This window comes from Aedes aegypti, chromosome 2 (genome assembly GCF_002204515.2).
Source record: "Aedes aegypti strain LVP_AGWG chromosome 2, AaegL5.0 Primary Assembly, whole genome shotgun sequence".
NCBI classification, from domain to species: domain Eukaryota; kingdom Metazoa; phylum Arthropoda; class Insecta; order Diptera; family Culicidae; genus Aedes; species Aedes aegypti.
Window position 1 is genome coordinate 396,000,314 of NC_035108.1, and position 23,531 is coordinate 396,023,844.

General features: G+C 36.7%; 1 protein-coding gene across 2 annotated transcripts in view; it reads left to right on the forward strand.

The window, feature by feature from the left end:
- LOC5575506 (monocarboxylate transporter 8) overlaps positions 1–23,531 on the forward strand; it is a 163,957-nt gene that overhangs the window by 122,495 nt on the left and 17,931 nt on the right. For both annotated transcript variants that reach the window (XM_021847031.1, XM_021847032.1), the window contains exons 8-11: positions 1,117–1,258; positions 9,323–9,463; positions 22,453–22,620; positions 22,687–23,048. In XM_021847031.1, coding sequence (XP_021702723.1) covers positions 1,117–1,258; positions 9,323–9,463; positions 22,453–22,620; positions 22,687–23,048 — 813 coding nt within the window. The remainder of the gene's footprint in view (positions 1–1,116; positions 1,259–9,322; positions 9,464–22,452; positions 22,621–22,686; positions 23,049–23,531) is intronic.

Sequence of the window (23,531 nt, forward strand, 5' to 3'; positions counted from 1 at the left end):
AAAAGTTGTAAGTGACATTTTAGTCAGAATCTATACTGGTTGTAATACTTTTCCCCGAATATCCTGTTTCCACAAATGAAATCTCGTATTAGAAATGCAAATGGCGATTTTGAAAAATTATCTCAATGTTTCGGATATTTTCTCGTTCCATAAGTGACATAATGGCACTATTTTTTATACCACTGAAAACCCATCAACACGTCAAGTCTCATAAATAATTAAAAAATACTTGGAGATACAATGTTGCCTCACTTCCTCAGTAGGACCGCTCAGAAAAATGTGGTGAATAAATGCCCCTTTCCGGGCCCCGTTTCTAAGAGGATTTCCTGCCTGCCTGCATATCCACACCCGTCAGTTCGTTTTCCATTATCGCATAAGTTTAGCACTTTTTCATCCTCGTCGACCGGAATTCCCACGTTACATGCACAAATTTATGCACTGGTCTGTGCTGGTGACGCCTACCGTTCGTCCAGGGACATAAATTATGCCAAAATATTGAAACGACATCATTTTCATCGAGGATAGCTGTACAGTCTTCCCCAGGTGCTCTTTGTCTACGAGATTTGCGATTAACGTCAGGATTGCTGTGCAATTGCGACCTGGAGACAGACTTCAGTAGATGAGAAGTTGACAATCCATAATTTATGTATATCTATCCTTACATCGATTTTATAGAACATTTTGAATGGTCAAATTTTTACTATGCATTATAAATAATTTTGGTATCGCTAAACCTATAAAAATCCGCATTAAGCTTGATACCATATACGAAGCAATGAAAATTATCTTCTGAATACATGTAAGGACCATAGTTCCACAATCGAATCACTATTTGAGAGATGACTGTACTTTTTATTATTTTTTGGTCTCCGGCAATGACATTTTTCCAGTAGCGGGCAGTTCCAACAGAAACTTTTCCTTTCTCTGATCCACTGTTCTGCTGTCCGTTGGCGTTGGGTTGGCCTAAGTTTGCCTAAAAGCACAATCATTATTTTTAGATTTTTTTTTATCTCTCGTTGATAGTGTAGTTGCTACGTGTCATCATCACAATCTACAGTTCACTAACTTCCTGTTTTTTTTTCCTATTCTTTCTCATCTCACAAAAAACTCCCACAGAAAAATGGGCTGGCGCCTGGGTCTGCAAGCCGTCACCGGACTGGTATCGTTCAGTTTCTTCATGGGGCTGCTCTACCGACCGGCATCCCTCTATCATCCCCAGCGGCGGGCGATTCTGCATCTGAAAAACCAAAGGAAGAAGGTAATTAAAGTTGACAATAATTTCGTTCGTGAGCGGGAAAATTTATAAGTTCGTGGTGGCTCGGAATCCAGGATGACGATGTACAATGGTTGGAATCCATATGTAGAAGCGGCCAAAACGAACGAAAATTATTTCGAGATTTTTATATAATTCATTTTTTTAAAACATATATTATTTCCTTTTTTATGATCCTTGAAATTACACTAAAATTAAAATTTTTATTCGTCATAAACACAAAATTAATATATTAAGAATGCATTAATATATTAGGAATATATTAAGAATGCAATATGTTCACTTAAATGAACATCGCACATTAGAATGGAAACAATTTGTGGTTGAAGTTTAAGAACTATTAAATATTACTGCTTAGTAATTTTGATGATTTCCAACTTGAAAAACAAGTTGCGTCGCATTATTTCGCCGCCATTTTGAACAGATTACAATGAGAAGCATTGGTAATTTTTTGGTACATATTTTGTTAGATCTAGGTTTACAAGATCTAACAAAAATGTTTAAATCGTTTCATACATATTCGAAGCAAATTCGAACAAATGCAAACGAAATTTGTGTTTCAAAATCATTCACAAAAATGTACGTTACAAAAGAGTTACGTAGTACATGAATAGTGCCTTTTGAAAAAATAGAAACACAAAAAACATATAAGATTAAATATTTTTCAATTAAAACGGTAGAAACAGTTTTGGCCAAAATTTTTTTTCCAACCATTGTACGACGTCGGCAATGATTCAATTGTGAGGCGGATGTTGAGTTTCGGTGGTTAATGCCGGTGTGCTCAGCATTTACCACCATTCAGCAGAATGTGGATAATTTATTGGAGTTACTAATGTCTTTCGGTGATGGTCGTTGTGGCCCAATTTCTTGACCTAGTGCAATTGCAAAAAAGTTAGGGCTCTTCCAAGCGTTGAGCGTAGATTTATTGATGTTGTAAAACTGTTTTGAGTGCATTTATCAGAAGGCTAATTGAAATTCCCATTTGGTTTCAGTGAGTTGCTTTCAGAAATGGGGAGAATCTTTACATTACAGAATAATGCATTCCACAACATCAACGAAAATCTTGCAAACTCATCTCAGCTTATCATTGGTTACAGTTAAAGTTTAACCAGATTGTTAAATTAATTTTATTGCACCATTTCCCAATCCTGATTACAAATCGCTTGGTCGTACGAGTTCTAAGCGAGGAGTAATTCCCACTCTTAGCAACAACCGTTGGTACTAATCTGAAACGATAAAATTATTTAGACCGCACACTATATCGGCGGCATTGCTGTCGTCTGCTATCCAAAACTAGAATCAATCGAATTCCCTCCTTGCTCGTTCGATGCCGTCTGAGCGGAGCACACATATGAGTAGAGTACCTACCTATAAGTTCAAATGCCGATGTGAACTGCAGATGGTGAAAAGACAAAGTTTTCTACCTCAGTGATTTTGTGCGATCGTTTCCTGGCAGCGGAAGCCTGCAATGCATTGTAAGGCCAAGATGTATATAACCCCACGAGTCAGCGGTCTTGTCGGAACTATGCTCATTCAATTAAAGCGAGTAGTTTGAATTGATTCGAATCTGAGTAGTACGTTCCAAAATGTAGCAAAATTGAGATATCCAAAATGTACTGTGTAAATCTGACGATTTAGGTATTCCGTTTTACATTATTCCACTTTTCCTCAATGTATAACTCAATGAGAAAATTATGTAGGAATTTCTCAGAAAAGTCAAGATAACGAGGGATAAGAAACACTCATATTTTTGAAAAAATCATTAAACATAAATATGTGCAAGTGACAACTGAACTGTGCTTATCATGCCTAGAATGCTCATTTGAGCAGGTTCCAAACTGTCAGAGTGGAGCAGATTCAAAAGTTACATAATCTAGAAAAAGCAACCTATACTTTTCTTTCAATTTCAACTTAAAAGCCATTTACATCACATTTTGAATCAAAATAACGTGGACACGGTTCAAGCCTTTTCAAAACTTTGCAGACCTTCAAGTTACCTCATATAGTCTCCGAGGATCTGCGTGGACCTTTGTAGAGCTTTGCACATCAGCTAGGATCTTCAAGAATATTCGCAGATCATCACGAATGGTCGTGAACCTCCATCATATTGTACGGACTTTCTTGGACCTTGCAGACCTTCGCAAGTCTTTGTGGATCTTCGCGGAAAATTGTAAACATCGAAAAAGGCTTGAGGGTGCGCATAAAATCTAAAACCCATACATTCGACAGAGATTATGCTTGTAAATTAAAGGGATTAATCTTCTGTATGTTGATGATAATAGTTTATTTCCATGAATAAATGGTTCATATTTTATTCTTACCAACTTGAATATAATATAAGGTATCCCAGAAAGTATGGACACGACTTTGACTTTGAGAATCATAGTACTTCTTTGAGCAAACACATGTTTTTTATATTTTTTTTAGGGCATTTTTGATGCATTTTGTGAAAATTTCATTTGATGAAAAAGTGTTTTTACATCTTGTATTTTGATTTTAGAAAATCAACTCATCACTGAAACATCACTAGTTAAAAAAATTATCATAATCTTTCGACGGGGTGAGTTTGAGTACGTTGTATCTAAGAAGTATCTACAATTGAATTAAAATATGATATATATTTGAAACCACTTGAAAAATGGTAAGATTAATAAAAAAAACACTTGGTTTCCTCATAACATAAAGGGAAATTCTGACTGTTCGGGTATTTTCTATAGAAATAAAAATAAGATTTTCCAGATTTTTGTTAGTCAACCTCCTTTTTTGGACAGACAACATATTTTTTGTATTTATACATGTTTTTACATAAATATATGGATTTTTTTTTTGACAGCTATAATTGGATTTTTATTTTATTAAAACTTCTAATACTTAAGTTTAAACTATACTTTTCAATAAGTGGTACTCCAATCAATTACAACTGATATTTTATTTTATAAAAAAAAATAAACGTACCTTCAGAACTTGTACAAATTTTATCAAACGAAGCCTCTCGAAAATAACGCGATTTGTGTAAAATTAGTGAGAGGTGCTTCTAAGACATCTTTATTTTTTAAGGGAAAAAAAATCAAAATTTACTTTTGATGAGAACTAGAATCAAATTTGTGAAAATCAGATTTTTATTTCATTAGTTTTAAAATGGCGGAGTGGTGAAGTCGTGCCTATGCTTTCAGGGACACCCAATAGCCTTTACCCATACTTTAACTAACGCGTTGCAACAGTAGGCAGATAACTAGTATGCAACACTCAATAACACAGAGAATCTTCTTCACGATTTTTTCCGGTCTGAAGAGGGAATCGAACCCAAACTCCATGGCACAATACTGGCAAATTCCTTGGCCACGAAGCCAACAAGTTACGTAACGTCAAAAATACGAATTTATTTTTTCTAAATTAATGTCGTTTCATTGCATTTAAAAAATCCTCCAGAATTTTTAAGTGATAAATTAAATAAAATCGAATTTTCATGAATATATAATAGGTATTTCCTATTAATAATTGATCTTAAAACATCAACTCATGAGAACCGGTATGAAAAGTTTTTCGAGGATCTCACCCTTTCAGCTCGCATACAATTCGCAAGAGTTGTCCAAGCGAATTTAAAAGCTTCCCGAAGATAACCAAGTTAGCCACAGAACTTTTCAAGGGTTCTGCAGGGCTGGCAAGATGATTTCTAATCGATTTCATAGGTTCCTCAAAAAGCACTTTAATGTAACTTAAGCGGCTACGAACCACCCTTAAGATGTCCAGAGCAATCTTACAAATTTCATATGGCTTTCCATGGATTTCCTCTTGAGCGTTACAGTTCTGAAGAAATTTTGAGGTTTTCAGAGCTTTTCAAGGGGTTCAAAGTATCCAAAAATATATTCCAGGGGTTTCAAAGTTAAAAAGGCAATCCCAGAGTCTCCAGAGAAGTTTTCAAGTAAATTTAATGCAGTTTTCAGTTCTTATTAGCTGGGGCCGAGCTTGGTGTTGTGGTTAGAGACCTAAGTTTCTAAGGCCGGCGGTATGGCTACCAATTTAGCTGATAAAAATTACTAAAATAATGTTTCGCATATATTTCCATGCGAGTGAACAGAGGTTTCCAAGGCTTTTCTAGATGTTCCAAAAAGTTTTCAAAGGGCACTCTGCGTTTTAAGCCTAAGTAGCCCGTCATTCATTTTGCCAGCTATGTAGATTTAGTAGGTTGCAATTCAAAGTGATAAAACTCAGTCATCTTAAGTAATATTGATTCAGAAAAGTATCACTACTTGCGCGCACATGCAGAAAGTATGCTGATACTTTTTCAGCTATGTCAGTGCAAAACCGAGTGATTTTCTTCAATTCGCAATTGTGAGATGAATCGATGCCCAGTACAAATGTCAATGACGGCCCACTTCGCCTTAAGGATCCCTGAAAACTGCTGAAAAGCTTTTGAGATGCCCTGGAAGTTCTTGCAAGCCCCTTAAAAAATCAAAAAGAGCAGCGGTCCAAAAGGAGAGACTATCAGCCGCGCGACTCGTGGAATAATTTCGTTAAATACTTAAGTAATTGAGCTGTTTAAATAATAGAACTGAAGTTGACGGGGTTGGTTAAGGCGGTTCAGAACTTAAAAATGTTTGAAGATCTAATCTCCCATATCTTTCTGTCATATGTTCAGCTTATATTCAACCGCGTCCCAAGTTACTGCACAACAATTAGTACTGTTCAATGTATTATTAAAGATTCAATAAGTTCATCTTAAACTAAAACTGCAAAATTCAACGTAAATCTCCCATATCTTTCTGTAATATGTTCAGCTTTCTAGATGGTGATTTGAATGTGGTTACTATGGAGAAATTTGGAAAAATATTCCAAACACGTTAGACTTGGGATCTTCTACTCATCATGCCATAGTGAAAACTCATTCTTCAAACCATGGTAAAGAAATTTTGTGAAGAGAGGAATAGAATTTGATGGATAGGAGAGAAGATATTTATGAGTTTGTTTGCTATTATTAAGCTTCAGATGGGATTACAGCCCTGCAACCAGCTACGGAAATCCCTAACATAATTAGTTCAAAAGGGGTTTGTTTCTTCAGCAACATCCTTCACAATGGTTTGAAGAATGAAGGTGAACACCATTTTTGCGAGATTGTTGTCCGACATGTCCAACGTGTCCCGCCCATCTTACCCCTCCTGCTATGGCGACTATTTGGGTTCACCGTAGAGTTGCGTAAGCTATTCTCCTCCATACGCCGTTTTCACATACTCTTGTGGGGTCTTTTGGGGTCCGTAATAAGCACGACTTCCGGCAATGATACGTCTTCGAATTTCTCTATTATTACACCTAGAACGTTCTCACGACAATGTCCACGTCGTCAGCGAAACAGATGAACTGGCTGGATTTATTAAAGATCGTGCTTCGCATGTTGAAGCCCGCGCGTTTCATAACACCTTCTTGCGCATTATTGAACAGGAGGCAGGAAAGACCATCGCCTTGTCGAAGTCCCATAGCTCTTTGCCGTCGATGGTATTATAGGCCGCTTTGAAGTCGATGAAAGTGTGGTGCGTAGGGATATTCGCGACACTTTTGGAGGATCTAAACATAAAGATTTGAGTAGATGAAAAAACCGAATTTAGTACTATACCATTTAATTCCACTAGAGTTTGTATCCTTTGACAGATACGCGTATTTCGACCTCAACTGTAAAGCCGTCTTCAGTGTCGTGTACTACTAAGTCGAGTCTAGTACACTACACTGAAGATGGCCTTACAGTTGAGGTCGAAATACGCGTATCTGTCAAAGGATACAAACTCTAGTGGAATTAAATGGTATAGTACTAAATTCGTTTTTTTCATCTACTTATAGGTATTCTACTAAACAGCTCGAAGATTTATTATCATAAAGATTTGGTCTGTTGTCGATTGCCCGTCCACAAAACCGGCTTGATTACTTCCCACAAATATGCTTGCCAGCGGCGATAGACGGCGGAAGACGAGCTCTCACATTGTAAATTGTCACCCTTTATGTATATTGGGTATATTACTCCCTCCTTCCACTCCTCCAGTAGCTGTTCTGTATCCCAGATCCTGGCTATGAATTGCTGCAGGCAAGTAACCAATCTGTCGGGGCCCATTTTAATAAGTTCCACTCCGATGCCATCCTTTCCAGCTGCTTTGTTGTTCTTGAGCTGTTTGATAGGATCCTTAACTTCACCTATTGTGGGAGTTGGCACGTCTCCCAAGCAAAGATTGCTTGCAGTCATCACCGCTAGTAGTCTACATTCTCAGGAAATAGAAATATCCTGGAACTCGTTAGAATTTCAGTTTGAAAACTTTTAACCAAAGCTAGGCATCTTCAGGTTTTGCAAGAAACCTCCCTTAAATCTATTTGATTCCACTGGAAATTTTTAGGATTCCGTAAAGGATCGTAAAAATCAAAAAGCAATCCACATATTGCGCTGCAAATCCTAAGGGTTCACAGATTTCGCAGAACTCAGAATTTTTTTTGGATCTCAATGATCATAGTCCAAAAATTCTACAGAATACTCACTATTTAGTCAGAAATTTAAAGAATCTACTAAAAATCCCCAGATTTCGCTGGCATCTGTCGTTTTTTTAAGAATTGGATATTATTTATGTAATCCACAACCTTAGTTAAAAATCTGAAAACCACTGCCTCAAGAAACCCATTACAAACCTCAAAATCTTTTGGGATAACCTGGGAATATTAAGGAAACCTCTAGCAGCTTCTAGCAAATAATTGGAAATCGTCTCTGAGAACCTTGAGGAGCCGGAAACAACGCTCGTAAAATTTTGCATACCCCTTGGAATAATAAAAACCCTTTCAAATCCATGAGAAACCCCTAAAAACTTATGGAAACCCTTTTAGGGAATCCCTTGGAAACCTGATGGTATCTTGCAATGTCTTAGCCATGTTAATTTGCTGTAATTATAATGAAAAATATGATATTCATCGTTCGTCATACTACATTAGCATTCTTAGGCTATTGGTACTACTTACAGTAGTTTAGTGGCAAGTTCGTGTGTTGTTGGCAACAGTATCAAGTAGCATTTGCAAACTGGAGGCTCATATTACACCGGAATGGCTACCAGAAAACCCGTATTATAGAACCACTAAGTTTCAGAACCAAAACTAGACATTTATTATCTTCATATTTTTGACTCTTATAGTTCAATTATATATGAATTACTACTTTGGTTCTTTTTGATCACCAAAATAACCCAGGAATTACCACTGGGGAAACCCATATTGTGGGATATTTCAGTTTTTGTACCAAAACTAGCCATTAAACAGCTCAATCGTCTTGGTTTCTTGAGCATTTTTAGCACGAATACAATATTGAATGAATGACCAGTGCGGTTCTTTGTGGCCACTAAAATAACTTAGGAATGGCCATCGAAGAAAGCCTTATTGCGGGACATTTTAGTTTATTTTCTATTCTATTCTATTCTAAGCACTGGCACAGCCAATGTTGAAAAGCATCCACAAAATTTCGGATTTTCTTCCAGTATTTTCTTGTTAGCATTAATATTTGCAGCAAATTGGTAATATAATACAAATATTAAAATTAAATATGATAGACAAAAATTTCTAAACTGTTTGAAGGCAGAAACGAGGGCAACCGTACCAACGGCTGACGCTAAATTATAGTTCCACCGATCGAGCTGAAATTTTGGATAGTTGTTATGGGCCCCGAATTCATTCCAAGAAGTGGACTGGAGTGAGAATTTTTTTTAACCGCGTCCCAGGTTACTGCACAACAATTAGTACTGTTCAATGTATTATTAAAGAATCAATAAGTCAATCTTAAACTAAAACTGCAAAATTCAATGTAAATCCATTCATTTCAACAACCGACTGATTAACTTTTGAGATTCATTGTAATATACGAAAAAATAATTTTGTGTTAACAATCATCCCATTCTGAATGGTAATATTTCCACAACTCGCAACAACGGTTCCATCTAATCCCTAACCCCAGAGCTATCGTAAATTTGCAGTTATGTTTATGAATTCATTCCATTTTTTTTTTTTCATCCTTCCTATCGTTTCCGCCGGCACCAGGTGAAGGAGAAGAAAACCCACGTCCGTACGCCAAAGCCACCGTTCCTGGACTGGACCCCCCTCAAGCTCACCACCGTGCGAATGCTTTCGATTTCAGCAGCTGTGGCCGCGTTCGGCATCTACTCTCCTGTCTTTTTTCTGGTAAGTCAGCATTTTGCAGGAACCTTACCGAGTACCTTTGCCACATAGAGGAAAATTTCCTTGTACGGTCGTTTTAGATATTTCAGATTAATGTTTTCATCGTACACCAAATTACAAAATACTAATAGCAGTACACACTATTGCGAGAATTCGTATTTGCAGATTTCTAAAATTGAGAGTTTCCAAAGCTTTTATGAAATACCTAGAGAAAATTTTTAGTGCTAAGTCAATTATAAAACCTTGGCATAACCTAACGAATGCTATATGAGAAGCATAACACATCTTTTAAAAAAGAAATCGAAGTAGCAAATGATCCATTGAAATTTCTCAACACGTTAGTTTTGCACAGTCCTCCCCTAAAGTGGAAGCGGAGGGGTGTATTTGATGCGCAAAGTGAAATGAAGGGAATGTGCCAATCTACCACAGCACAAATAGATTTCCGTGATTACACTCGAAGTAACAATATGGCGCTTTTTGCCTCACCGAATCGTCCAGATGAGATTCTCTAACGATTGGAAGTTTGGAGAAAATCGAAAATGTGGTTATTTCTGTATGCGTGTGCTATATGTATAACTAGAACGGTAGACGGATTTGTGGAGCACTTATACGAAGCGGCAATCCGGTAATGCCAAAGTCCTTTTTTTGTCATTTCGGTGTCAAGTGTCTTTTTGAGGCCTGTTGACACACAGATGAGCATACTCAAGGGCTGGCTGATTGATGAAATGCCGGAATCCGGTGACTAGGCTGAAAATTAAACCTGCCTTGATTGAGAGGGTCCTAGATGTGATTGAACTGCTTTAACTGCCAAGGCGATTGAGACGATGATAACGCAATGTCAATGAAGATTAATTTAAACAGGAAAACTTGAGATAAAATTCAATGTTCGACTGAATTTGGAATCATGTTTCTAACAAACTGAAATCAATTAATAAAATAATTTTTTTTACGACTTCCATGTTGAATAGATCAGATAAGAATCTACTGTAACTTTTGTGGAAATTGGTCTTACTTTTCGGAACATTTGAAGCATTTCGTCTTGAAAGTTGAATGCATGATTTGTGAAGGAGCTTATCACACTAAAGATATGACATCATCCTGTACAAACACGATTTTTACAGAACTCGTCATAATTATCCAACTCGGATAATTATGTTTGACTCATGCAGTAAAAATCATCAATCTGCAACTTGTTACACTGATTTCCTATGTTTTTTGGCGATTAGAACAGGGAACAAGATCCATAATTAATTAAAGTATTACAAAATCCAGTTATTCCGTAATAAATTAGGAACTTTTTTTTTAAACGTGTTCACAATTATTCTCAATCTAATGTACACTGAACATATTTTCATAAAAAGAGTTTTAGTTTTAAAGAAATTGATGAAAAGTTGCTTTTGAAGTTTTTTATGATGAACGTTTAACTAACGTTAAAAACACGAATTCAAACATATGTAGTACGTCGTTGCACTAAATTATAAATCATTTGCATGATCATATCAAATTCATCATCAATCATATTTCTGACTAGTCAAATTAACTGATTTGCATATTAATTCCACGTCCTCTTATAAATCACTTAAAACTCTACATCACTTGCAAAAATCGGGGACCGTGAACAAATTCCCATATATCCTCGCGAAGTGTGTCCTTCAGAGAAAGATTTATTCCCCCCAGGATAGCGTTCCACCACATCATGCAGAAGTGCAAAAATGTTTAATGGCTTCCATCATTTGACCTATTTAACGCAGAAGCGGGATTACGTCGGTTATCATCGTCATTTTCGCACCACACGCAAAAGTTTATCATTCGCTTAACCGAATCCCTCGTGGGTCCTTTTCGGGTTCTAAGCGAGCATAATCTAATCCATTAATTTGTTCCAGCTTTAAGCTCATTTAGAGATTATCACACCAGCAGTACCTAGAAGTTCTTGTCGGTTCTCTGTTATGATATCGAGCGGTTGAAATAGGTTAAAATTTCATTTCCAGTTTGGTGGTACAAACTTATGGTAACAGCTAACTATTAGGAAAATACAGTCAGCTCTCCATGATTCACTATTGAAAGGGTCATTGGGTAAGGAAAATATCGAGTGATAGAACACACCATCACTGCCCACAACTTGTCACATTCAACATTTTTCACGATCTCGAGTCAATACCGTGTAACGTCATCAGATCGTAATTACTTTCGACCATCTTTATAAAATCTATAAGATTGATCAAAAAAAATTGTCATAATGCTTAATACAGTAGACTCTCCACATCTCGATATCTAAGGAACCATCGAGTTAAGGAGAGATCGACACACAGAGCAAATTTCTAATGAATACTAGATTGAAAATCACTCTGTTACTAGGAAAATTGATTTGAATGCTCAAAATCTGTCTAGCAAATTGTTTTGATTTCTCAAAATCTGATCTAGTAACTTTTGATAATGTGCGTAACAGAGAGAAAATCGAGATTGTAAATCACATTGATATAAGGATGTAACGAGACAAGGAGAATATCGAAAAAAAAAATATCGACTTATGGAGAGATATTGAGAGGTATAACATCGAAGTGTGGAGAGTCGACTATATAACAGCATAACAGTTACATTGAGGTTCTACATGGGCTTCTGTCTATTTACCCAATATGCGATCTGAGCTGTATAAAATTGAAGCTTCGATTAAGTCCGTGGTCACCAAAGTGCGGCCCGCGGGCCGTACATGGTGTCTATATCTGATAAGTTCCGCACATTTTTTCTTCGGGAAGCTGTTCTACTCCCAAAGTTATCATGAACTCCAAACTAAACTATTACGAGAACTATCCACTATCAAAAATAAAAATGGTCGAAAAAACTGGGCTGAGGATCACTGAATTAAGTAATGTTGAGCTCTTGGTAATTTTTAGAAATTTTAGTTTCTCCCCATATTAGCAAAAATGCATATTTCGCATTATCCAATGCCTACTTTTTGTCAAATGTTACAAAAATTTAGTTTTTTGCAGATCAGTGCAACCAAGGTATTTCAACTTGAGTTCAACTGTGGTTCAATAGACCATCGAGTTAGTCATCAAATCAAACTTTTTCATATTCCATTGAATTTCAGCCGACATTTCATCAAGAGGATGAACAACATAATGACCTACCATGACCCCACAGTTATGGATCAAATAGTGTGGAGTTCAACCTATAAAATTCAATAAAACGACATGGAAAACGTAAATTTATAATTTAAAAACACAAATTGAATCGTTGCAAGTTGGAACTTCAGTAAGTAAACTGTTTTGAGTGTAATATTTACACAGAATTGCATAAAAATTCAGAATTGTATCGTTTTCTGAAAACCATATTATGGATCAATTTTCATATATTGGATCAAATTGTGACATATTACGGATCAGTGCGCAAAATCAAGAAATTTTCAACTCAATACATCTGTATTGCATGATTTGGCGAAAGTTAGCAATGTGTCACATAATACTGCAAAAAATAGCAGTGTTAGAGCTGGAAACAAGAGCAAAATGCCATTATTTTTGGGATACTGTGTTGTAGTAACTGATACATGGACTGTTTTGCCTTCAAGTTTTCCACCCATTTTTGTCTGCTAAAAAATGAAATTTACAAACCTTGATGTTTTTTTTTAGTTTTATCCTTAGTGCTTTTGTCTGAAAATGTTGAATCCAATGCTTAAAATAACATAAATCTACAAATTTTGGAAGTGATCCATAACTGTGGTAAACAAGCATAACTTGGTCCATATTATGGATCACTAGTTAGAAGTGCTAATATTCGGTATTTAGAATCAACAATCAAGAAAATTGTTTTCCAAAGATGAATTCATACTAAATCGAAGCAGATGAGCATGTTTTATACTATAACATTTGAATTTTACCACCTGTGGGAGCTTATCAATGCTGACGGCACTTCTTACAGCAAACGACCATATAATGATAGCTGTGTGGTACCAACTGAACATTTGTCAAAAACACCGTTATTTAGCGGTTGAATGTTGTGCCTAACATTACAAATGGTAGAAGACAAATAGTATAACATGGGAAAAATATGTTTTACGTCAACGTTTATGTTTTAAGCGAGTTATCCGATGTTGAACGCCAAAGTGATCCGTCACTGCGGGTGATCCGTAACTGTGTGGGCATGGTACTTTTTCTACCACTAATATGGGGCAGACAAGTATCACTTTTCAGTACTGTTTTTGAAGTCGTTAACTGGATATATGAATCTCTTCAATTGGCACGCATGGAATTACTCTGTACTTCTCAATGATCTAGTCACTCGGGTAAACCCCAAATCTTTACCTAATTTTCTTGAAGGCAATTCCTAAACGGTTCTTGAAAGTTATTTGGAACATGATAAATAACTGTATAATTGTTGGAAACAACATGTGGAGTCCTACCAGATCCATCCTCTAATTTAGAATATAAACGGATGTTTATTTTTTGTTCGTAACATGAACCACTGCGATTTATACAGTTCCATGAGTCGATATATGAAGGGACCATCGACTCATGGAAATATAGAGTCGTGGAAACAAATGCTTTAGAAAACTGTTTGAGGGGACCATCATAGGAACCATGAAATTTTGTTGTCAGTATGGTTACATGAGTCGATATCTAGTCATGCAACATCGACTCATGGTGGTTTCACTGTATTTGATCTATTGTAGTATATTTCGTGTCCTTTGTTTAGTGCATGCATTGACACTTTGCCACCATCTAGAAGTTATTAAGTTTACGGTTTTCTTACTGTTGTAATTCCTAACTTGATCACAGGAAAAAAAAATCGAATTTTAAGTATACGTTATTTATTTCCTTCGAAAAGTGTGATGAGTGACTCTTTACGCCTGGCTGTTTGGGCACGTCAGGAGTTAATCATCAATGTTAACTTCCTTTTCCCGATCAGCCTATATAGCCGCGTAGTGTCGGTAGCGGTTGTTTCAACTGGCTAAGAATTAACACTACGGACTGCCTGTTCCGGTGGTAAAAGTCCACCTCACAGGTGACCCCTAATTCATACGGCTTTAAGCTTACCGTGCCTAAGAATGAATGGTTAGGGGGGTCTAAATAAAACCTAGCCGCAAACGGAGCCTGTGGAGTTCCTGGGTGCCCTCTACAGTAATATGCCCTTCCTGTGCTACCCGGAGCAATGGTGCAGGTGACCTTGTGTTTCTCCGAGATAATCGGCTGCACTTCTTCAGTCTCAAGCCTGAGGCTAAATAAGGGTGGGATTATTAATACATTGTAATTTAGTTTAAATTTTCACCTACATGGTTTCGCATTATGCGTTTTACGCAGCGTATTATGTGCTTTTCGCCTTTGGCGACTTTTAAAAGATACCGATCTGGTTTTTGTTCGCTGCTGATCTTTTTCGTTCTGAGATGGCGAAAAGCTTAATCCTGCCTAGTTTGGGTAGTGGCTACGGCTAGGATAACTTAGTTAGATCAATCTCCAGCATAAAATGTCAGCAACGATCAATCTTTGTAGACTCATGCAAATGGTACAGCTCAAGTGGCGCTAGTTCAAAAACCTTACTTTTGTGAACTTTTATCTAGGTAACCTAGTGGACCCAGTTTTTGCTACTTTCAGAAAAATGAAATGGCATACTCCCGTGCCATGCCTCGTGCATGCGTGCTCGTAAATAGCGCTGACGTCGCTACACTCATTTCTGAGTTAACAACCAGAGATGTATGTGCTGTCACAATTGATATATCTGTATGTGACCTCAATAGGAAACCTCAACCGGAAAATTCCGTATTTATACGTCTTTCGTTTTTTGGTGTATTTACCACATGATGAACCATCCCCAATGGATGATTTCAAACGAGTTGTCGTTCACTACCTATGAAAAAGCCTTCTGCTGATTGTGTGCAGTGATGCTGATATTCATCACATCATCTGGAGCAGCTCAGATATCAATTTGAGAAGCTCCAGTCTGATGGAATGCTTAAGTAGTTCAAATCTTGGATTACTTATTGTAGGAAATCGCCTACATCTCTATATGAACATAAGAATGTAAATTCGCAGACTTTGCGTATTTTATACTCCACAAACTGTTAATTGGTTGTGACCAATTTTCATGGATTTTCTCCGTCCAATGGAAATCCTAGTGATTTGGATGTTTCCACTTCCGGTGAATTGGGACACAATTGTCCTTGCTTCGAGTGATCTCAAAATTGCTTGTCACTTTGCTTATAGGAAATGTTTCTCACAACTCCCTTCGCGGGACGAGTGGACGTCTGTACATTACTGAGCCACCCCAAAGGTGGCTAAGTATTTAACAAATCTGTCAAAGCAGAATTGCAGTCGCTTGGTTACAACCTTAACTGGCCACTGCCGACTCAACTATCACATGACAAATATTCAGTGTGTTGATACATTTGTGTGTTATAGTTGTGATTCCGATTATGGAACTTCTTATCACCTGATATGTAACTGTCAAGTTCTCGCGTAATTGCGATTCCAATTACTTGGTAAACACTTATTAAGTGAAACTGATTTCAGTAACCTGAATCTTCATGACCTTCTGTTATTCTTAACCCGCTGTGGTAATGAGCTATAGGCTCTCTTCGCGCTCATGCGTTTTGCAGCGCTCTTTTTAGGGCGCTGTTCGAACCATTGTGGTATGGAGCTACATGCTCTCATTTCGCTTATGCGATCTTCCCTCTTCAAGGGACCCCACTCCTATTTCCTCCCATCTTCCCCTTCCCTTTCCTCTCCCATCGGGTAGATGATGAAATAGGCTCAAATATGGCGATGGCACAAATCTCCCAGATGGAGGGGAACGTGCCTTTGGAGCCGGCCTTCTGATACCTGATACCTGACTCTTTACAGGGGCGCCCTTTATCAGTCAATATCAGATCCCTTGATAACGGCACGAAATAACACCGATATTGTCCATGCATCAGAATCCTAGTCCTTACTTCTCCAAAATTAACACAGTGGAGCTGATCATCTAAACATTTTATGCTTTTATTACACTTGTTTTACTGTCGATTATCATGCTATTCCACCAATTTATGATGTCTATCAAACAATGATTATACAGCTTACCTGCTTAATAAAACTTCTCTCATACGTTGAACAATAACTTTATAACATGCGAGTTCTACTCATGAGTACGTTCCACATTACCTCTCTTAGCTCGCAATGCCCAACACCATTTGCATTTTGTTTTTTTTTCCACTTTGTTTTAACTTAATTTTCAGTATCTAATAATCAATAAAAAATATTTCTAAATGTGTTGCCAAAAACGGGAAGGAAATTAAAATCGGGGGTAGACTAAAGCGAGTGTTGCCTTAATCGGGAAGGCACTGTATAACTTAAACTAAAAGTTTTTCGAAAAACTGAGAAAAAAAATTTCATGCTCTTTTCCACACGATATTTCAGTAAATTAATTCAAATTAGCAATTCTCGCTGAGACTGGCCCACTATTTACACTTGGTCTTTCAGAATGTTCAAATTTATGTTTATTCAAAAGCTCCTGTCGAGTAAGTAAAGAAACTGAATTCGGTTGGCCAAATTGATGTTTTTAATTGAATCCTACACAATAACATGGTTTTATGAAGAGAAAACATAGGAGCTTCATTTGCCTAAATAAGAATATTTGATGGCCATATTGGATTTGGCTGCTATATTGGATTTTACCCGGATTAGAGTTTTCAATTTTCCCGGGATTTGACTTCCCGGGAAACGGGAATGAAAATTTTCATTTCCCGGGAATTCCCGGGATCCCGGGAAATTCATGAAAACCATGAAAATCAAGCTTTGATGGAGTGTTTTTGTTTTAATTCATGCATATGTATATTATAATGTAGACCAGTAAATGTGTACGGTTATTTATTTTTTTATAAGTAATTTGTTTACATTTCCCAAAAAAAAAATTAGCTTCGTTTAATGCTAATATTCAGACAAAAAAAAATTATAAATTTAAGCAAAAATCCATGTGGAGGTCATTCTAGACAAATCGTAAAAAGTTCAAATAATATTTGCCAACATTAAATCAGTCTTTTCGAACATTAAATCAAAAACCAACTAGTCTTTTGTTGAAAATTGTAGATTAGGGATCGCTGAATCTAATGCCGTTCTTATATATGTCCCTGCACGTCACAAATTTTAACTACACTTCGCCAAAGTTGTATAAAACACTGATTTAATTGATGTTTCCATGAAATTAAAGATATGATTCAAACTTTTTTGTGATCTAGTCTAACAAGCATGTATATTTCATATTTCATTTCAGATATAATTATATTGAAACTGCGCGATAAAATTTAGATTAAATCCATTTATTCAACATGCTTGGAGTCTCTATACAAAACTCTTCGTTTCTCTTATATGGTAGAATACAATACTTTTCTTGCATGCAAGTTGGCTGATAAAGTCAAATTTTGCATTTTCAACAGCCAATATTTCAGAAACTAGACGTGATATTATATTTTTGAAAACGGCAATGGATTCACAAACCCTTAATTAAGTAAATATCCTTTAAGTTGTGTAGTTTATAAACATTCTTGGCAAAAAAAATTGTTAGAAGCATATGCATTTTTCGATAACTTTTACGAGAAGATTACGATTGCGGGGCCTTCCTTAGCCGAGTGGTTAGAGTCCGCAGCTACAAAGCAAAGCCATGCTGAAGGTGTCTGGGTTCGATTCGGTCCAGGATCTTTTCGTAATGGAAATTTCCTTGACTTCCCTGTGCATAAAGTATCATCGTACCTGCCACACGATATACGAATGCGAAAATGGCAAATTTGGCAAAGAAAGCTCTCAGTTAATAACTGTGGAAGTGCTCATAAGCTAAGCAACACATAACACTTAGCTGAGAAATCGGCTCTGTCCCAGTGGGAACGTGATGCCAAAAAGAAGAGTAAATTGAACGATGTTTTTATTTGAATATAGATGATCAATTCATCATTGAAATAGAGCTTCCCGGGAAATACGGGAATCCCGGGAAGCCGAAAATAATTTCCCGGGAAACGGGAAATCTCATTTCCCGGGAAATGTTCCCGGGATTGAAAATTCTAACCCGGATCGAAAAAATCTAATTTTTTCAATGTGTTCGAAATCACCGGTTTTAAAAGATTTTGCATCATTGGAAAGCTTAGCTAGTTTTACACAAAATACAAAAAAATTAGAGGTATGTTTTTTGATCAAAAGTTATGTGCGATTTTGTGAAACATTTTTTATTGCGCTGGTACAATTTGCGGTCAACTAATGGTACTAAAAATAGCAATTTATCATCGCTGAGATGTACTTGAAATGTAAAAAATATCTCTACGATGTTTTACATGAGATATTATAGACATTTGAGGGGTCATCCAAAAATGACGTCCATTCTTTGGTGAAGGAAGGAATCAATGAAAGTGTGACAGTGCATGTATCAGGTATTAGAGAAAGCGAGAGATAAGGGGAAGGGGGTCTATATAGTCCGAAAAACAATGGACGTCATATTTTAATCTCCCACCAAGAAAGGGGAGTACAAAGAGAGGGAGTGTGTCAATATACAGTAAAACCTCCATGAGTCGATATCTCAAGGGATCATCGACTCATGGAAATATCGAGTAATGGAACAGAAATACTATGGAAAGCTGTTTCAAGGGACCATCATAGTAACCATGAAATTTTGTTTCTAGTATGGTTCCATGAGTCGATATCGAGTCATGGAACATCGACTCATGGAGGTTTCACTGTAGAACAGGCTTTGGAAAAATTAACGATCATCGACACACGTGCCATAATTTCATCCCATTTATGCGCCTGCATTCATACAACACATATGACATTTATCGTTCGTTGAAGATAACGAGTCATGTACGAAAACAAGACAGACACATACCACCTACTGTTTGGCGCCGATCACTGTGTGTCAGCACTCAATCAAGAAACAGAGGCGAATATTTTCTATTTTCTATGTTATGTTTGCAACCAAAGGGGTGTTCAATGGTCCAATAGATTATAATTAGTTTGTTAAAGGCTGCATTACCAGAAAATATGAAAGTTATTACCAATTTTATGCAAAACATAAATCACCCGAATGGCTCGAAACTATTGCAGTCTGTGAGAGTTGCTGCTCTTGAACGCTCTCGTGCCACGTACCAAACGAGAGAGTGAATGTTTACATTCATAGGGCTCTCCGAATGCGATATGCTACAAACTGTTATGGTTCGTGAACTGTTACGCTCTCCGAATATGGTTTGATCGGCTTATTCGGATCAAAATCCAAACACTAATATAGAAGAACCCGTCCATTGGTATGAAAATATAGTTTTCTCTTCGTATCGAGCACACATATTACGTTGTTCTCGGTCTAGATACTTCATAGGGGTCACACGCAAATCATGTGACGCTCCAATGAGTTGTAGAGGTTACACAGAGCGTGACAAGCGTTAAAGAAAACTTAAATGGTTTGTGGCTTTTGTCGATTCAGTTGAAGAAGTGAGGTCGTCCGAGTTTTTGCTCACGGTTTCGCGCGTGTTTTCGTCGCTAGAATTTTTTTTCTGTTTCGGAGCGTCTTGCTGGGTAGTGCTTCGTGACGCCCAAGCAAGACAGTTCGGTTTTGCGTCGTCCGATAGATTTTGCTCACGGTTTCGCGCGTGTTTTCGTTGCCGGAGAATTTTTTTTTGTTTTGGAGCGTCTTGCTGGGTAGGTATTTTGGAAGGCCCAAGCAAGACGGTTTGTTTTCGGGACGCCAAGAAGTTTTACTGTCAGTGTCAGTTTTGTGTTCAGTCGAGAATGGATTACCAACTGGTGAGTTCGTTTCATGCTTGTGATAACCCATTTTTTCTTGAAAGCGTAACTTTTAAGTAATATTAAAACAAACTTTGTGTGGTTCGTCACTATAAGTGTTGGCATTATGTTTTTTTCTTATACAATTTCAATTTACATATATTTTTCGCTTTTTGGGATTATTAAAAATTATCTTTTGAATAATGTTGACGTATTTTTTAAAACTCCTACCATATCGAGACAAAATGCACAGTAATACTCGTATATAATTTTCAAACAAACTATGTATAGTTCGTCACTACAAGTGTCGGCATTATTCCTGTTTCATATAATTTAAAATATATACATGTAATTTTCAGTTTTCGTCATTAATAAAAACATCTTTTGAATTTTATTTATTTATTTATTGTATACAGTCTTCGACATTAAAATAGTATCGTACAGACTATTGTTAAAAGCTAATCCTTAATCTAAACACATTTTTGGACAAGTTAAAATCAAACAAACATCTAGAGGATTATGCTGGCCATATTGAGTCCGATGCATGGCCTGTCGGAAGAAATCGAATCTTCTAAACGATTGTCCCGGAGCGTTTATGCGCAGCCTTCCTAAGAGCTCAGAGCAATTTATATTATTGTTCAGGAATTGTTCGACATTATAGATGTTGCTTCTACCAAAAACTTCTCGAGACAAAAATACAAAACTAGCTTTAAATATAAGTCGCAATTTTTTCGGAATTTCTAGACCCTCGTTTCCCTCTCTCACAACTAATTCTAACACCTGATACATGCACTGTCACACTTTCACTGAATCCCCCCTCCCCTTAATTATGAACGTCACTTTTGGACAACCCTAGAGCCAATGTTTATAATATCTCATATAAAATATTGTAGAGATAACTTTTTACAATTCAAATACAACTCAGCGAGCGTAAACCGCAATAGCACCATTGTTTGACCGCAAATTGCTCCAGCGCGGTAAGAAAAGTTTTACAAAATCGCACATAACTTTTGATCAAAAAACATACACCTCTGTTTTTTTTCATATTTTGTGCTAAACTTGCTAAGCTTTCTTGTATAAAGAGAACTATTGAGACGACATTAAGCTCGGATGCATGTATGCTCATGTGGATTCTTTTGAAATATGTTTGTGCTTCCAGAAATATTCCATTTTCGTAATAGCAAAATAAATTGTTGGTAGAATAAACTACATAATGGCATACTTTTCCTAATGAAATAAACAGTACTGATGAGTTGTACGTTTGAGCACTGTTTCATAAAGATTCTGGAAAGTAGTACTTTTCTATTCTATTTATTCCCGAATGGTCAATTTATATCTGAATGCCCCCATCAAATTGCACTGGATTTCCCAATTAATTAACCACCTAGCTTCTGGTTCAACATCCGTTTGACGTCACATTTTTTTGTAAAAGAAAATAATATTGTATGCAAGTCGTTGCCTTACAGGTGAAGTCGAATTATGCGAAATACTCAACCCAAAATTGAGTATAGCCAACCAGACGGAAGAAACAAGATTACAACAGAATATGTTCCCCTGATATGATTTTTTTTATATCACCAGTTGTTATGAAACATGTAACGTTAGTAGTTAAAATAAAAAAATCTAACAAAATTCACACCAAACAAACTAAAATTTAACATATCTTATTATAATTATAACAAAATTGTTACAGAATGTGTTGCAAGGGTGTTAAAAAATAACAAACTTATTGCAAATTATGTAATTGTTCCTAACATCGGATGTTATTTGCAACAAACTTACAAATGCGATTGCATAAATATAACAAATGTTGCTATAAGTATGTTATTAAAAATATTACAAATTGAGAACAAAGCCATCTTAATAACAAAATTATATCAAATTCTGTTATTTGTAACTGCTGCTGATAGCAATGTGTTATAATATTGTTATGTGGTCCTGGTTGGGTATTTTTATAATGCAATTAAAGGCAAATTACCTCGGTGGGAAATTTGACCATAATTTAGTAAATCTTGCTTAATTTATGATCTCACACTAAAGGCCATTAGTAACCATGTGTGTAGCTTGTTGTTACTGAGCACGTGAATGGATTTACACGTGATTCAACAATGGTAAGTTTTTGTTTTTATTTTGATCCATACGTTAACTTAAGAACAACGAGCTACAGCTATAGAATATCAAATTATGGAGATTAGACTGTGTACCATACTTTTGTGCAACAACGGTTTCATTTGCATTTTTCTCCCCTTCTCTATCTGTTGCTTTCAGTCATTGCATGGATTCAACGAGGGATACGACATGCAAGATCTGGTCCTGCTGCAAACCTTCCTGGGGCTTTCGATTGCACTTGGCGTCGTATTTAGTGGTTCGTCTATCAACAAAACTCTGGAGATTTCTTTCAAAAAGATTCGAATATCTCGTCAATATGTCTGTCAGGTAACACCGTGTGAATATAGAGATAAGATGCAACCATTTTAAAATGCCAATTCTTCACCCTCACAGGGCTGTGTTACGCTTATCTCGCTTTCCTTGCTGGTGCTGTCGGCGGTGGCCGACTACCGGGGTTTGTGCTTCTCGGCATGGGCCTACGGACTTGGACTCGGTGGCTACCGGTACACGCTGAAAATGCTGGCCATCGAGCGGATACGGGGCAAGTACTTCTCCAAGTCGTGGGGATTTATCAAAAGTGCTGAATCACTACCGGTGCTGGTCGGAGTTCCGTTGTGTGCTTTCCTGAACGATTCATCGCACCGGTACGGGCGAGCCGGGTACTACATCTGTGCAGCGAGTGCGGCCATATCCGCCATCATACTGTTTTTCGTTGGCCATCCGGACGGGAAGAACATGAAGTATTCGGCAAATGGGTAAGTAGGTGATTACTTTTTTGTATTACAGGTGAACAAAGTCATTAGTTTGGATAGTATTGTGATAAACTTATTAAACTTTCATCTGTTTTTTTAATCTTATAGTTTATTATTTTGAAATCTTACTTTAAAGTTCAAAGTCGATAGTGAACCAAGAAATTAAAATCAACAGAATTATAACAGTGAGTGTTAAACAACTGGTCTATTCTTGTAACAACGGTTTGTCTATTAGATGCAGGATGATAATGAAGAAAACTTTTTTTTTTCAATACAGCAAATCGATTTTTTTTTTCGTAAAGTGAGCGGCTTTACTTTCAACATTCTTCAAGAGAAGACAATTTGCGTTCAATATTTGGAACATTTCTTTCATTCAAAATAAAAAAAACGAGTCCTTAAAACTGTACAAAATTACCGACATAAAATGAATTAGTTCAATTGCAACATTTTTTATACAAATTATTGTGCTTCAAAAATAACTAGCCG